The following is a 17,846-nucleotide window of genomic DNA, read 5'->3' as shown; positions in this document are numbered from 1 at the left end:
AAAGAAAGAGAACCAAAAGGAGTCCCATGACGCCGAGACTCCTCTCCGTCACATCATGAATATAAACAGTGAGTGGACGGGTGAGAGTTCTCTGCTGTGAAGAGAGGACGTTATGAGGCAGACGCGTGGAGTGAAGCACCGACGTGCCGTGCATAAAACCAGGCCCTCGTGTCAAGCCGCGCGTGGGGCTCAAAGGGCCTATTCAGTGAGATGAACACGTGACCCCTGAGAGCCGGGTACCGGGGTTTCTAGAGAGCAGCAGGAGAAGCCATGTTGATCAATGAGATAAGAATGCATGACCAGGGCAAAGAATCAGCAATTCCAGCAGAGCAGAGGTGGACCACAGGCCAGAGGCAACGGCGGGGTCATCTTTCAATCAGTCCAGCAGTGTCCTCAAGCAGGCCAAACAGGCCCTAGAAGGAGGAAACTGTAGGTGGACCTAAGTTCCTAGGAGCTATGAAAGACACCAAATAAAGCCCACCAGCATAACAATGCATCCCCCCAGGTCAGGGGAGCAGCCGGAATGGGCGCCTCCCAAGAGACTCTAAAAAGCCCACAGGACAGAGTCAGCTTTAACCACATACCAGGCTCAGAGAGCCACGTAAGAACAGTCCTAGTTCCTCACTATTCCTTCTTCCTCCCACTCCACCTCATCTAGAACCCAGTAAGGTCAGAAACAGGAAACTGGGGGGGTCATAGGGGACACAAAAGGACAGAAGCCAACTATACCACTTTCTCTGACAGCAAGTGGTTGCCAACTGTAAATCTTAACTCGGAGAAAGAGGGAGAAAAAGTTTTACCTTTGAATGAAGGCTGAGTGCTGATTAATACACTGAACTGGATACTTTTAATTTTTAAATTGAGCCTATGTTTTGTGACTTCTACTCCCTAAGATCGTTGCCACTTGAATGCACCTTTTGTCTTTCACTTAATGAGCCATGCTCATTAAACAGCTGTTGAATCAATAACTTGAAGAGTGAATAAAAAGTCATAAGGCCTGATGCCTTCTCATAAAAGGAAAAAGCTTTCCAAGCTGAGTGCATTTTAAAGAGATGGTGAGAGACAAAAATAAAGATTTATTTTAATCATCTCCCACAAGTTATGTATTCAACACATTGAGTACATACCTAAAGAAAGAATATATCAATCGGAACATAGTTTGGTCCTTCCTGGCAGCACAACCACAGCTGCGCTGGGAAAGTGTGGAAGTGTCCATTTCAGGATGATGCTGGGGACAGAGCCTTCGGGCTCCGAGGCAGGACCCTAAAGCTGAAATGAAGGGGGGCGTTACAGACCCTGAATGACCCACCAGTCCTGGTGGCTCACCCATCTCTAGAGCGAAACGAATGTCCTCACCATAGGCTGCCACCGCTGGACCTCGCATTCATCAACCTCCCCTAACTGCACCTGACTCTAGGCTCCCTAACTAATGTTTTGGATCAAAACGAGTTTCACTCCAGGGAAAGTTCTAGCTCATTTGTGAACTTTATTTCTCACTCTGGTAAGTCTGTACTGGTTCCCACCTCAGGGCTGTGGGGCTTGAGTTAGCATGGTATCCTGGGTACTGACAGCCATCTGAGTCTTCAAAGGGATGACTCCAGCTGTGTCTCCCTGAGACCCCCAGCTGTCCATCCCAACGGTCGACTCTATTTCTACTCTCTACCTCTGGTTCACTCCGTACCTCAACAAAAATAGGTTTTGGCTTTAATAATCCACTGAAACTACTCTTCTTAAGGTAACAATAACTTAATGCCAAATCCAGTAGACCCTGAGGATGTGAAAAACTAAGTAGATGTGGTCAGGAGATATGAAGAGAAAGTCAAAGAACAAGGAATTTTAGACAGATACTAGGTGTAAAATAAATAGAATACAAGGATGTAATATACAGCACAGGGAATGTAGCCAATACTTTATAACTTTAAATGGAATGTAACCCATAAAAATATTGAATCACTATGTTATACACCTGAAACTAATATTGTAAATCAACTATACTTCAATTAAAAAAAAAAGAATTTTAGAAAGAAGTGTTCATCAAGGCCAGTGTGAGAGAACATTCCACTAAGATAAGGGCTGAGAGGCACCCATCTGATCTGTTGACAAGGAAGTCCCCGGTCACTCGTCCTCAGTGGTGTCAGGGGTGGGGGGAGCAGAAGCAGGCTGCAGAGAGCGTCAGGCCACAGCAGGTGACCCTCAAAAAACAGCTGATTAACTGCAGAGGGCTAAAGAGTGAGGGGAAGGGAGAGAGCGAAAAAAGTGAAGACATGGTTCAAGAAGCTTGGTTGGGAAGAAGAAACAAAGAAACGGTCAATGGATGGAGGGGTTATGCTTCTGTAGTTTTTTTTTTTTTTTTTTTTTTTTTTTTTTTTTTAATTTTTTTTTATAGCTACTTTTATTTTTATTTATTTATTTATTTTTTGGCTGTGCTGGGTCTTCGGTTCGTGCGAGGGCTTTCTCTAGTTGCGGCAAGTGGGGGCCACTCTTCATCGCGGTGCGGGGACCGCTCTTCATTGCGGTGCGGGGACCGCTCTTCATCGCGGTGCGCGGGCCTTTCACTATCGCGGCCCCTCCCGTTGCGGGGCACAGGCTCCAGACGCGCAGGCTCAGTAGTTGTGGCTCACGGGCCCAGTTGCTCCGTGGCATGTGGGATCTTCCCAGACCAGGGCTCGAACCCGTGTCCCCTGCATTAGCAGGCAGATTCTCAACCACTGCGCCACCAGGGAAGCCCCTTCTGTAGTTTTAAGAACAGACCCCAAAGAAGGATCCAGTTAAAAATACTTAACCCTGAGTACTTACTATGGCAAAACTCTAGGAGTTTACACAGAGTAAATCTTTTAATCTTCACAAACCACCCGATAAAATAGGGAATAATATTACCTCCTTTCCACAGATGAGGGATCTGAAGCACTCCGGGGGTCCCTCAAGAGCCACAGGAAAAAGCATCAGCTTCAATGCATGGCAGGTAAAGAGACAAGGAGGGAGTGTCACTAGAAAAGGCAGCAAGGAATGAGTTAAGACTAGGTGGAGAGTGGGCCTCAGTTAGAAGGGTGCCTCATCCTTTTAGATTGGAAAACAGGAACTAAGTTCACATGCCTGAAAACCCTTACTCATCACTCAAAAATCAGCTCAAACATCACCTACATTAGGAAGTCTCTAACAACTGTTCAGGTGTGGATACAAACAAGTTAGCGAGAGGACGTGCCCAGGTGATGGCCCTTATATTTAGGTTGGGTTAAGAGTGGGAACAGTCTTGACCATGACAGGGGAAGTGCACAGGGAGACAACCAAATCCAAGAAATGTAACTGAGCAATCGCGCCGAGGACTCAGCTTGGATTGGACACCACACATTAATACAAGGCTGGGGTTTTGCCGGGTGAGAGAGCAGGACAGCCGAGGGTCTTGATGGGAATGCAACGCGGGTAATTAACTATGGTCTCCAGACTGGATGTGGAAGATGCCAGAAATGGGCTGTAAACTGGAGACAAGGGGATCAAGAGTCTGGTGATCAGAGTCACCGTGAGAGAGTGCGAAGAAACTGCAGGAGTTTGTTTACAACGAAAGAGGACGAATCAAATTAGGTTGGGTGAAGACAGTTCTCTCCTAAAGAAACACCCACTTCTGCCTACTTTGCTGGCTCCTCTTTCTCCACCACGCAGTAAATACTGGATTGGAGTTGCTTAAAGTTCTGTCCTCAGCCTTCTAGCTCTACTCGCTGCTTCCAGCGTCCTCATTCACATCCACAGCCTAACTCCCACCTAACAGCCCATGTCCAGGCCAGCTCCCTCTCTCCAGATGGCCCCTGGGTATCTCCCACTGGGCTTCACAAGCCCCTGGACATTAAACATCTTTCCCCAGATGAGCTCCTCCCTCTCTACGCTCCCTGCCTCTGTGAACAGTAACACCACCCGTCTACCCCAAGTCACCTTCAACGCCTCTTTCTCTCCTCCAGTCCAATGAGCTTGACTGACACAGCCTACCTGCCTGCACATCTTTAGAATCCCTCTTTTCTATCCTGTCCATCCTCACTGCTACCACCTTCACTGGGGCTGTCAGCATCTCCCACTGGAGTCTACTGTTCTCTGGGCCCCTCCTGCTGGCCACCCTGTTGCCTTGACCTAAGTCTGTCCATTAGAATCTCCCCCCGATGTTTTAAAAATTCAGATTTCTGAGTCCCACGTTAGCCCTTCTGAATCTGACTCTCTGGGAATGGGACCCAGGAATCTGGACGTTCAGAAAGTTCCATAGCTGCTTCTGCGTGGCCATGCCACAGGCAGCATATGGAAAACACTGCTCACATCCGCACCAATAATCTGTCCTGCCTGCCACAGCAGCGTGAAGCCTTCCCAACTAGCGTTCTATTAGCTTTTCACCTTCTTCTGCTCCCCGGACTCTGCCCTCTGGTAGGACTCTGCCCTACCACCTGGTCCTGGCTGTGCTCCTGAACAGGGGCAGCTGTGGCCACACCTCCTCTTCTCCCTCTTCATGTTCCATCCCCAGCTCTCGACTCACCAGCCCTCTGAATGACGTCACTGCACACCTCTGTGCAGAAACTGCTCCCTTCAGCTGTAAGCAACCATCCCCTAACTCATCACCTCCTGCCTCTCGGCCAGGCCCTGCCCAGGCTCTGCCCCTCATAGAGGCTCTCTCCCCACTTGCATGCCTGACCAACTCTTACCCATCCCTCAAACATCAGCTGAGATATCGCCCACGCTGCAAGTCTTACATGCCCCTCCCCTCCCCAGCCCACGGCTGCCATAGACCCGCAGCACCCAGTACAGAAGCTGTTTCATTTCTTTTTTTAAGTTTTTCCCCACTAGACACAGAACTCCTTGAGGGTGGGATCTATACCTAGAATACAACAGACACACAATTCATGTTGGTTGAGTCCATGTTAAAGTGAATACACTGTGAAGTGAATAAGTCATGGGAACACTTACTATCAAATGTAAGAAATGATACATCTATTACTCAACACGTAATTAAGTGGTAGCATTCGTCTCTAAGCAAGGGTCTAAAATAAGGCATGAACACGATTCCTATGCACTTTTATCCAGTCATAATTACCTGACACGGCAGACAGCAATACAGTTTCATAGACATGGTCGCAAATGCCCTGCCCTTGATTTACTGCCCTGGCAGCACCAGCTTTCTTCAATACCTTGAAAATGCCCTGCTGTGCCTGTTTGAGAGTCTTTGTGCTTGTTGCTCTCTTTCTGAAAGATGCACACTTTTCAACAAAAACTGACAGGTGGGTTCCTTCACGCCATTTGTGTCACCTTCCCAAACATCTTCTCTGACCACACCTGCTAAAGCAGCATCCTTAGCATTCTTTTAGCGTCCTGCTAAAGTCCTCCATAACCGCAGTCTATGATGCCACTACCCTCAGATTTTCTTCATGACGCTTATCACCATGTGAAAACACATAACTTACTTATTGGATGTTGGTCTCCTTCATCCTGTGTACCACTTTATCCTCTATACATGAACAGTGTGTGGCTTATGTGGGTAGTAAACAGACACTTGTTGAATAAATAAATGAACGAGTGAGAGAGGGAGGAAAGCAAGTATAACACAAATACACTATCTACTAGTCACAGATGTGGGAAATACGTCAGTGGTAGGAAATGGCTAGGATTTTTCCCTTAAAAAGAGAACGTTATTCAGCATCCCTGGGGGCACTGCTAGGCAGATTATTCATCCTCGGGACACTTACTCAGGATCAGAACTCTGAATTACCAAAGGGCTACACAACTTATCTAAAGGAAATCACTTCCCTCTCAGTGGGGAGCATTGCAAAGAAAAATTTCAAAGCAAAGTAAATTTTCCCACCCAGACTTGCCGAAAGACCAGTCTTGGAAAATCAGTGCCTAAACACCACTGTAAGCTCTGCAAACACTGGGACCAAGATTTGTCTAATGTCACATTCCCAGCCCCTCGCAGTTTCCAAGATGCTCAAAATGTTTGTTAAATGAGCATATAAGATATGGACTTCAGGCTTCCCTGGTGGCACAGTGGTTGAGAATCTGCCTGCCAATGCAGGGGACACGGGTTCGAGCCCTGGTCTGGGAAGATCCCACATGCCACGGAGCAACTAGGCCCATGAGCCACAACTACTGAGCCTGCGTGTCTGGAGCCTGTGCTCTGCAACAAGAGAGGCCGCTATAGTGAGAGGCCCGCGCACCGCGATGAAGAGTGGCCCCCACTTGCCGCAACTAGAGAAAGCCCTTGCACAGAAACGAGGACCCAACACAGCCAAAAATAAATATAAAAAATTAATTAATTAATTAACTTTAAAAAAATGCAGTTCCTTTAAAAAAAAAAAAAGACATGGACTTCTGAGGAATGGCCATTCCATCAATTCTTATGCTGTGGATACATTTATTTTAGAAAAAGGGCAAGACAGCTAAGGAGAAGCCTTTGGCCTAGGCCTCTCCCTAGGTAGCAGTTTGGCGAATTCAATACTCATCAACCATGTGCCATAGGTAATCACATATTACTACCTTCCCCAGAGTCACCCTGTATCAAATCTGAATACACTTTGAAAACATAATAGCTAATACAGCATAGTAACCAATAACAGATTTTGCTTGCCTTTTTAATTCTTTAATGTGTTTTGGTCAGCAAGGAAGGATAGGTCAAAATAATGAAAGAAAACAAACAAAATTGAAGAATTCTACCATTAATTTCATATCCACCAGTGTATGGCTCACAGATCCCAGGAAAATCACACCACCTTCTTGACTATCAGTTTCAACAGTCATGTTCTTTTTCCAAAGGGTAGTTTGGGGAAGATTAATTACCTAGTAGTTGTAACATATCTGAGGCCAATGCCTGAAAGATGCCATAAATCAAATTAAGTATGAAACAAGGGAAATCACAAATATTAAACCCACTTCAAAACCTGAGAAGTTGAGAAGTGAGGAAGATTTATAATTATGCCTGTTGCCCTGATACTAACTTACTCCCAGGCTAAGATATGTATTCTCAGAAAAAGATTCCTAACATTCACAACAGATCATTAATATTTGGAAATGTCAACTGCCTCTGTACTCAGTAAGATTAACTTCACATGGATAGAGATATGAAGTGTTAACAGTGACAAGCAATTGCAAAAATTATAGCTATTCAAACAATTCACTGTTGCTGTATCAGTGCTTAATCTCAGTGCTGTTTAGTTAATATACAGTCCACCTTATCAAAAGTCAATTAAGCCATTTCAATGAGAAAAAGAAAGTCGTTTAAAAGGCTATATATATTCCTCTGCCCTCTATCTGCTGACACTCCACAGCTGACACTCCAGTAAAATATAGCAACATCCAGCAGCAATGTCTCTGCTTTCGTGCCAAACTACTTCCAAACTTCCTTCCACTTTCAAGTACTTTAATCAGTTTTTGTTTGTCTAAAAACTCCTAAGAGAGACTGAGGAGAAAAAAAAAAAAATCTAAGTAAAACTAAGGGGTCAGCTCCTGAAGCAGAGGTTGGAATTTGCATCCGGGGGAGAGCCAGTTCGGTCCCTCTGTAGCCTAAATGAATGGAGCAAGGTGACTGGGAAGGGAGCAGGCTTCCAGCATCGCTTCCACCCGGACAGCCTCTTCTTTTTAGCTGGCAAACCTACCGCTGAGGGCAGAGGGCCGGGCCAGAAGACCAGGGCGACCCAGCCCGACCCTAACTGCCCAGCCCACAGGCAGCAGCCCCAGGAGCATCTGAGTATCGCACCTGGGGCTCACAGGTGGGGGGCTGGCGGCGGACTCAGTCCCCACTGACCCCTCCAGGCTGAAATGGGGGCGGTGTCCGCTGCCCCCCACGGGCAAGAACTACCAAGGTTCTGGCACAGGGACGCCAGATCGACCCCCAAACCGCCTGCAACCCCGAGTCCCCGCTGCCCCCAGCCTCCTCAAGGAGGTACCCAGTGTGGTGTGTAGGGGACAGCCAGGATGGCGGCGTCCGGTACTCACAAAGCCCACTGGAACCGGTGCTGGTGAACATGGTCCCGCCGGACCCAGAGGCCCCGCGGGGGACAGGGGGAGGGGAAGCGGAGGTGGAGGGAACCCGGGGACCGCGCAGGCGCACTCCGGCCGGGCCGACGAAACGGGCAACTCGACTCCACTCCAGAGGCCGCCTGCGAACGGCGCATGCGATGCTCGTCTGCCCCCCCTTCCCTTCCGGCCCGGGAAGGGAAGTGCGTGCGAAGCGAAAGTGGTTCGCCTCTCCGGGTTTTTCTGACGGCCGCGGGAGCCTTGGAAAAGGAGTGGGATGGCGTGGGAGGAGCGGGTGTAACTCCTGGGAGCCGCACACTAGTGCTTTAGCGCCGTCACTCGCCCTGTGGAGCCACCAAAGCAGCTAATTCCTGTGGAATGCCGGCGCGGTGATGTTCCTCACGACCTCTAACCTCTCCCGGGACTGCACGCCCGGTGCGTTCCACGCATGCTCAGTCTTTCTGGGCCGTCCCGGGAGCTGGCTCCCCGGCTGACTGTGGACAGAACTGTCTCGAGTTCCGGTGCCCAGACAAGTGCAGGAGAGGCAGCTCCTCTGAGGGAAGGGGCGCCGGAGCTGGAAGACCCTCCCTGTCGCGGGGAGCGGGGCCGTCCAGCTGTCCCCCCCTCTTTTCCCATGTCGGTCCCGCGCGAAAGCCCCCGAAAAAGCGCCAAGTGCCGTGGTCCCTGGACCCTCACCCCTCCCCGCCGCGGCGGCCTGTGTCCAGGTGTCCCAGGCGCGGTGAGTCTGTGGCGGAGCGACCCTGCTCCCCAAACTTCATCCCTGGAGTCCTTCTGGACCCATGTCGTTTACAGTTTTTTCCCTTGCAAAATTTTTACTCCTTGCCAAAGCAAAGTCACGGTTTTTAAAGTGAGTTTGAGCTTGAAAACTTTAATGTTATGCAGTAGTTAAAGAACGCATATGGGGAAACTGACCAACTCTGAGGCTAAACGAAAAGGATAGGCTACAAAACTATGTACGGTATACTTTTAAAACAGAAAAATTCTTTTTGAGTGCTCATAAGGGCCAGGCAGCATGCTAACTCCGAAATTTGTAGATCAATAAAACACAGTCCCTGCCCTTAAGGAGAGGTGACAGTGGGCCAAAATATTAACACATTTATTTCTAGAAGACAAAAGTATAAAGTGACTTTTATTTTCTTCAGGCTTTTCTTTATTCGTGAAGCGTGTTCACAATCTTGAAATACGTTTTATGTTTAACTTAAGATTCATCCAACTGAGTTATTTTGCCGTAAAATGATACTCTCAAGGTCCTTTATGTTTGCAGAAGCTGTCAGCTGCAGCCAACGTAGGACAGTGGTTCTCAGGGTAGGTGTGGGGACCGCCACCCACCCTTTAGGGAGTACCAAAGGCCAAAGCTATCTTTACAGTGATATAAAGATATTATTTGTCATTTTTACTCTTAATCGCTCAGGAGTATCCAGTGGAGTTTTCCACTGCACATTCGGAACAGTTGTATAACTTAATGAGCCAGTATTTTCCAGTTGACCAATATGTGATGTTACAAAATCATGCATGGGTAAAAGATCAATTCAAACTGCAAGATAAACCAATAAATTTGGGGGTCAACAGTACAAAAGATAGGGTTTCAGACTTCTCATTGCAACTAGTCTTTAAGAAACTACCATTTCTTAAGCTGCAGTGTCATATCAAAAAAGAATATCCATATTATCAGAAATGACTATTAAAATGCTTCCTTTTCCAGCCTCATATCTGTGTGAGGCTAGATTTTCTTCATATACTTAAACTAAAACAATGAATCACGGGCTTCCCTGGTGGTGCAGGGGTTAAGAATCCGCCTGCCAATTCAGGGGACACAGGTTCAATCCTTGGACCGGGAAGATGCCACATGCCACAGAGCAATGAGCCCATGTGCCACAACTACTGAGCCCTCGTGCCACAACTACTGAAGCCCATGTGCCACAACTACTGAAGCCCACGCACCTAGAGCCTGTGCTCCGCCACAAGAGAAGCCACTGCAATAAGAAGCCCGCGCACCGCAACAAAGAGTAGCCCCTGCTCGCTGCAACTAGAGAAAGCCCACGTGCAGCAACGAAGCCCCAACAAAGCCAAAAATTAATAAATAAACTAAATAAATTTATTAAAAAAAACTGAATCACAAAAAACAAAGCAGAAACACATATGAGAATCCAGCTGTCTTCTATTAAACCAGATGTTAGACATTTGCAAAAATGCTAAATAATGCTTTTCTTCCCCATAATTTTTTGCTTGGGAAAGTACAGTAATTTTCCACAACAATTTATTAGTTATGTTAACATTTAATGGGTATACTATTTTTTTAACATTTTTATTGGAGTATAATTGCTTTACAATGGTGTGTTAGTTTCTGCTGTAGAACAAACTGAATCAGCTATACATATACATATATCCCCATATCTCCTCCCTATTGCGTCTCCCTCCCACCCTCCGTATCCCACCTCTCTAGGTGGTCACAAAGCACGGAGCTGATCTCCCTGTGCTATGCAGCTGCTTCCCACTAGCTATCTATTTTATATTTGGTAGTGTATATATGTCCATGCCACTCTCTCACTTTGTCCCAGCTTACCCTTCCCCCTCCCTGTGTCCTCAACTCCATTCTCTGTGTCTGCGTCTTTATTCCTGTCCTGCCCCTAGGTTCTTCAGAACGTTTTGGGTTTTTTTTAGATTCCATATATATGTGTTAACATACGGTATTTGTTTTTCTCTCTCTGACTTACTTCACTCTGTATGACAGTCTCTAGGTCCATCCACCTCACTACAAATAACTCAATTTCGTTTCTTTTTATGGCTGAGTAATATTCCATTGTATATATGTGCCACATCTTCTTTATTCATTCATCTGTTGATGGACACATAGGTTGCTTCCATGTCCTGGCTATTGTAAATACTGCTGCAATGAACATTGTGGTACATGACTCTTTGAATTATGGTTTTCTCAGGGCATATGCCCAGTAGTGGGATTGCTGGGTCGTATGGTAGTTCTATTTTTAGTTTTTTAAGGAACCTCCATAGTGTTCCCCATAGTGGCTGTATCAATTTACATTCCCACCAACAGTGCAAGAGGGTTCCCTTTTCTCCACACCCTCTCCAGCATTTACTGTTTGTAGATTTTTTGATGATGGCCATTCTGAGCAGTGTGAGGTGATACCTCATTGTGGTTTTGATTTGCATTTCTCTAATGATTAGTGATGTTGAACATCCTTTCGTATGTTTGTTGGCAATCTGTATATCTTCTTTGGAGAAATGTCTGTTTAGGTCTTCTGCCCATTTTTGGATTGCGCTGTTTGCTTTTTTTGATATTGAGCTGCAAGAGCTGCTTGTATATTTTGGAGATTAATCCTTTGTCAGTTGCTTCGTTTGCAAATATTTTCTCCCATTCTGAGGGTTGTCTTTTCGTCTTGTTTATGGTTTCCTTTGCTGTGTAAAAGCTTTGAAGTTTCATTAGGTCCCGTTTGTTTATTTTGGTTTCTATTTCCATTTCTCTAGGAGGTGGGTCAAAAAGGATCTTGCTGTGATTTATGTCATAGAGTATCTGCCTATGTTTTCCTCTAAGAGTTTTGTAGTGTCTGGCTTTACACTTAGGTCTTTAATCCATTTTGAGTTTATTTTTGTGTATGGTGTTAGGGAGTGTTCTAATTTCATTCTTTTACATGTAGCTGTCCAGTTTTCCCAGCACCACTTATTGAAGAGGCTGTCTTTTCGCCATTGTATATTCTTGCATCCTTTATCCAGAAAAAGGTGACCATAGATGCGTGGCCTTATCTCTGGGCTTTCTATTCTGTTCCATTGATCTATATTACTGTTTTTGTGCCAGTACCATAGTGTCTTGATTACTGTAGCTTTGTAGTATAGTCTGAAGTCAGGGAGCCTGATTCCTCCAGCTCTGTTTTTCTTTCTCAAGATTGCTTTGGCTATTTGGGGTCTTTTGTGTTTCCATACAAATTGTTCAATTTTTTGTTCTAGTTCTGTGAAAAATGCCATTAGTAGTTTGATAGGGATTACATTGAATCTGTAGATTGCTTTGGGTAGTATAGGCATTTTCACAATGTTGATTCTTCCCATCCAAGAACATGGTATATCTCTCCATCTCTTTGTATTGTCTTTAATTTCTTTCATCAGTGTCTTATAGTTTTCTGCATACAGGTCTTTTGTCTCCTTAGGTACGTTTATTCCTAGGTATTTTATTCTTTTTATTGCAATGGTAAATGGGAGTGTTTCCTTAATTTCTCTTTCAGATTTTTCATCATTAGTGTATAGGAATGCAAGAGACTTCTGTGCGTTAATTTTGTATCCTGCTGCTTTACCAAATTCATTGATTAGCTCTAGTAGTTTTCTGGTAGCATCTTTAGGATTCTCTATGTATAGTATCATGTCATCTGCAAATAGTTGCAGTTTTACTTCTTTTCCAATTTGGATTCCTTATTTCTTTTTCTTCTCTAATTGCTGTGGCTAAAACTTCCAAAACTATGTTGAATAATAGTGGTGAGAGTGGGCAACCTTGTCTTGTTCCTGATCTTAGTGGAAATGGTTTCAGTTTTTCACCTTTGAGAACGATGTTGGCTGTGTGTTTGTCATATATGGCCTTTATTATGTTGAGGTAGCTTCCCTCTATGCCTACTTTCTGGAGAGTTTTTTATCATAAATGGGTGTTGAATTTTGTTGAAAGCTTTTTCTGCATCTATTGAGATGATCATATGGTTTTTCTCCTGCAATTTGTTAATATGGTTTATCACATTGATTGATTTGCGTATATTGAAGAGTCCTTGCATTCCTGGGATAAACCCCACTTGATCATGGTGTATGATCCTTTAAATGTGCTGTTGGATTCTGTTTGCTAGTATTTTGTTGAGGATTTTTACATCTATGTTCATCAGAGATATTGGCCTGTAGTTTTCTTTTTTTGTGACATCTTTGTCTGGTTTTGGTATCAGGGTGATGGTGGCCTCGTAGAATGAGTTGGGGAGTGTTCCTCCCTCTGCTATATTTTGGAAGAGTTTGAGAAGGATAGGTGTTAGCTCTTCTCTAAATGTTTGATAGAATTCGCCTGTGAAGCCATCTGGTCCTGGGCTTTTGTTTGTTGGAAAATTTTTAATCACAGTTTCAATTTCAGCGCTTGTGATTGGTCTGTTCATATTTTCTATTTCTTCCTGGTTCAGTCTCAGAAGGTTGTGCTTTTCTAAGAACTTGTCCATTTCTTCCAGGTTGTCCATTTTATTGGCATATAGTTGCTTGTAGTAGTATCTCATGATCCTTTGTATTTCTGCAGTGTCAGTATTACTTCTTTTTCATTTCTAATTCTGTTGATTTGAGTATTCTGCCTTTTTTTTTTTTGATGAGTCTGGCTAATGGTTTATCAATTTTGTTTATCTTCACAAAGAACCACCTTTTAGTTTTATTGATCTTTGCTATCGTTTCCTTCATTTCTTTTTCATTTATTTCTGATCTAATCTTTATGATTTCTTTCCTTCTGCTAACTTTGGGGGTTTTTTTGTTCTTCTTTCTCGAATTGCTTTAGGTGTAAGTTTAGGTTGTTTATTTGAGATTTTTCTTGTTTCCTGAGGTTGGATCGTATTGCTATAAACTTCCGTCTTAGAACTGCTTTTGCTGCATTGCATAGGTTTTGGGTTGTTGTGTTTTCATTGTCATTTGTTTCTAGGTATTTTTTGACTTCCTCTTGGATTTCTTCAGTGATCTCTTGGTTATTTAGTAGTATATTGTTCTACCGCCATGTGTTTGTATTTTTTACAGTTTTTTTCCTGTAATTGATATCTAGTCTTATAGCCTTGTGGTCGGAAAAGATACTTGATATGATTTCAATTTTCTTAAATTTACCAAGGCTTGAATTGTGACCCAAGATATGATCTATCCTGGAGAATGTTGCATGAGCACTTGAGAAGAAAGTGTATTCTGTTGTTTTTGGGTGGAATGTCCTATAAATATCAATTAAGTTCATTTGGTATAATGTGTCATTTAAAGCTTGTGTTTCCTTATTTATTTTCTGTTTGGATGATCTGTCCATTGGTGAAAATGGGGTGTTAAAGTCCCCTACTATGATTGTGTTACTGTCGATTTCCCCTTTTATGGCTGTTAGTATTTGCCTTATATATTGAGTTGCTCCTATGGTGGGTGCATAAATATTTACAATTGTTATATCTTCTTCTTGGATTGATCCCTTGATCATTATGTAGTGTCCTTCTTTGTCTCTTGTAATAGTCTTTATTTTAAAGTCTATTTTGTCTAATATGAGAATTGCTACTCCAACTTTCTTTTGATTTCCATTTGCATGGAATATCTTTTTCCATCCCCTCCTTTCAGTCTGTATGTGTCCCTAGGTCTGAAGTGGGTCTCTTGTAGAAAGCATGTATATGGGTCTTGTTTTTGTATCCATTCAGCCAATCTATGTCTTTTGGTTAGAGCATTTAATCCATTTACATTTAAGGTAATTATTGATATGTATCTTCCTGTTACCATTTTCTTAATTGTTTTGGGTTTGTTATTGTAGGTCTTTCCCTTCTTTTGTTTTTCCTGCCTAGAGAAGTTCCTTTAGCATTTGTTGTAAAGCTGGTTTGGTGGTGCTGAATTCTCTTAACTTTTGCTTGTCTGTAAAAGTTTTAATTTCTCCATCAAATCTGAATGAGATCCTTGCTGGGTAGAGTAATCCTGGTTGTAGGTTATTCCCTTTCATCACTTTAAATATGTCCTGCCACTCCCTTCTGGCTTGCAGAGTTTCTGCTGAAAGATCAGCTGTTAACCTTATGGGGATTCCCTTGTATGTTATTTGTTGCTTTTCCCTTGCTGCTTTTAATATTTTTTCTTTGTATTTAACTTTTGATAGTTTGATGAATATGTGTCTTGGTGTGTTTCTCCTTGGATTTATCCTGTATGGGACTCTGTGCTTCCTGGACTTGATTGACTATTTCCTTTCCCATGTTAGGGAAGTTTTCAACTATAATCTCTTCAAATATTTTCTCAGACCCTTTCTTTTTCTCTTCTTCTTCTGGGACCCCTATAATTCAAATGTTGGTGCATTTAATGTTGTCCCAGAGGTCTCTGAGACTGTCAATTCTTTTCATTCTTTTTTCTTTATTCTGCTCCATGATAGTTATTTCCACTATTTTATCTTCCAGGTCACTTATCCGGTCTTCTGCCTCAGTTATTCTGCTATTGATTCCTTCTAGAGAATTTTTAATTTCATTTATTTTGTTGTTCATCATTGTTTGTTTGCTCTTTAGTTCTTCTAGGTCCTTGTTAAATGTTTCTTATATTTTCTCCATTCTATTTCCAAGATTTTGGATCATCTTTACTATCATTACTCTGAATTCTTTTTCAGGTAGACTGCCTATTTCCTCTTCATTTGTTTGGTCTGGTGGGTTTTTACCTTGTTCCTTCATCTGCTGCATATTTCTCTGTATTCTCATTTTGTTTAACTTACTGTGTTTGGGGTCTCCTTTTTGCAGGCTGCAGGTTCATAGTTCCCGTTGTTTTTGGTGTCTGCCCCCAGTGGGTGAGGTTGGTTCAGTGGGTTGTGTAGGCTTCCTGGTGGAGGGGACTGGTGCCTGTTTTCTGGTGGATGAGGCTGGATCTTGTCTTTCTGGTGGGCAGGACCCCGTCCAGTGGTGTGTTTTGGGGTGTCTGTGACCTTATTATGATTTTAGGCAGCCTCTCTGCTAATGGGTGGGGTTGTGTTCCTGTCTTGCTAGTTGTTTGGCATGGGGCTTTCAGCGCTGGAGTCTGCTGGCCGTTGGGTGGAGCTGGGTCTTAGCATTGAGGCGGAGATCTCTCTCGCCAATTGATATTACGTGGGGCCAGGAGGCCTCTGGTGGACCAGTGTCCTGAACTCGGCTCTCCCAGCTCAGAGGCGCAGGCCTGACACCCGGCTGGAGCACCAAGACCCTGTCAGCCATACAGCTAGAAATACATTTGCTCTTGATTTTTCCATGTCCCTGGCCTGTGAACGTAAGAGACTTGTCTCCTGCAGCTGTTACGACAAGTAGTTCTCTGCACCTGCCCGCCAGAATCTTAAAAGTTTATATAGAGGCTCTAAGTGGGTTTCAGTCATATATTCAGTGCTGATGTTCTCAACACTGCCTTACTTTCTCAAAGGCTGCATCCTTGGGTATACTATTTTTAATTTAATTTCAAATATTAAACAATTTACTCAGTTTCTTAGTTAATTTCTAATCCAGTAAATACCAGTAGATACAAACCCATGTTAACAAAAGCTCTTGCCGTTCTCAATTACTTTTAAGAGTGTTAAAGGGATCCCAAGACCGAAAGTTTTGAGAACTGCTGAATTAGGAGATAAAGCACTCTGAAGTTTAAAAAAAACAAATACAAACCCCTCACTTATTTATGTTCAATTCTTAAACATGCTTAATTAAATACATGATAACTCAATTTGGTATGCAGATCTTGCTTGAAAGTATTTTCTACACTCCATACCCTGAATGTACATCTCCTTTGCATTCTGAGGACCCGTGTGTGTTGACTTGTAGAAAGGCTGTAAGTTTGCCTTAAAAGAAGCAAGTGTTGCCCTTGGACAGGCAGCATCGGTCTCATCTGGGATCTTGTTTGGACTAGAGAGTGCCAGGCTCTACCGCAGACCTATTAAAGCAGTGTTTAGAAGACTCCCAGCTAATCCTATGCACACTGAAGTCTGAGAAGCAGTGATTCTCAACAGGGGCCGGTTTTAGCCTCCAGGGAACTCTTGCTAATATTGGGAAACAATTTTGGTGTGAGAAATGGGGGAGGAGACTGCTACTGGCATCTAATGGGCAGAGGCCAGGGATGCTGCTCAACGTCCTACGGTACACAGGACAGCTCCACAGTAAAGAATTCTCCTGCCCAAATGTCAGTAGTGCAGGTTGAGAAACCCTACAGTAACTAGTGTAATTCATCCAACCTTTATCACACAGTCCCAGATCTCTTCCTGTATATCATTTCTGTTGTCCATGCCTATATTTCTACTTTGTGTCTTCTCTGGATCATATTTATGGAGACCTAATTCTGTCAATTACTAGGAATCATCATTTGCCTCACTATGTCTTATTGATCTACTTTCTACATTGGGGTAATAGCGATACACTTGAGAGGGTGAGCCGCTTCCCGGGTAGGGAATGTGTTGTACGAATGTTGTATCCTACCCATTTTGAGTCTCTTGGTGTGAAGGTGTTGTCTTCCTTTAATAAAATAAAACACAGCTTCTCTAAGGTTTTAGCATCAGAAAGAAAATCTCCAGGTGAGCGCTGGGGGAAGGCTGCTGACCAAAATCCCTGATAAGCCCCTTTTCCTATATGTTTCACCCTGCCTTTGGCATAGTATTCCTTTCAAATAGCAGAGATAAACTGGAATTTTCCTAAAGATTACTAAGTAGCAGAGGGGGCCAACAACAACAACAAAAATAAGAATCACGAACTTCCGAAGTAACAAGTTCTGAACAGATGACAGCTACCATGCCATAAGGTTATTAGGCCATAACCTATCCAACTTTCTGGCTTAGGATCCCCTTTCCAAATTCCCAGGGATTCTAGTCAGCTACTTTTTGGAGGAATCAGTAGATAATGACTAGGGTTGATGGTCAGTACTTGGATAAAGTAGGCTTCGTACTGCTTCAAATGCACTTTCAGCATATAATATCTATAAAATCAATATTTATGAGAAAGTAGGTGTGGAAGCTTTTTAAAGAGTAGTTGCATCTTTTTAATGATACAGTAATATTCATAATACATGTTTAATGAGTAGGGAGCATTTGGGAAATATGTAAGGGTATTTTTGGTTGTCACAGTGAACTGGGAAATACTGCATGGGGTCCACTGATGCCAGACAAAATCTTTTTGCAAAAAAACCAATTG

The 17,846-nt window shown here is 43.6% G+C and overlaps 1 protein-coding gene across 2 annotated transcripts in view; it reads right to left on the bottom strand.

Annotated features, from left to right (window-relative positions):
• UBAC2 (UBA domain containing 2) overlaps positions 1 to 8,073 on the bottom strand; it is a 164,891-nt gene extending 156,818 nt beyond the window's left edge. For both annotated transcript variants that reach the window (XR_009498771.1, XM_059903104.1), the window contains exon 1: positions 7,957 to 8,073. Coding sequence is in view for 1 of the 2 variants with exons in the window: in XM_059903104.1 (XP_059759087.1) it covers positions 7,957 to 7,987 (31 nt within the window). In the remaining variant the exon portion in view is untranslated. The remainder of the gene's footprint in view (positions 1 to 7,956) is intronic.
• Between the last annotated feature and the right edge of the window lie 9,773 nt (positions 8,074 to 17,846).

This window comes from Balaenoptera ricei, chromosome 18 (genome assembly GCF_028023285.1).
Source record: "Balaenoptera ricei isolate mBalRic1 chromosome 18, mBalRic1.hap2, whole genome shotgun sequence".
Taxonomy (NCBI): Eukaryota; Metazoa; Chordata; class Mammalia; order Artiodactyla; family Balaenopteridae; genus Balaenoptera; species Balaenoptera ricei.
Note: the sequence above shows the minus strand (reverse complement) of the source record. Positions and strands in the feature narration are given on the sequence as shown.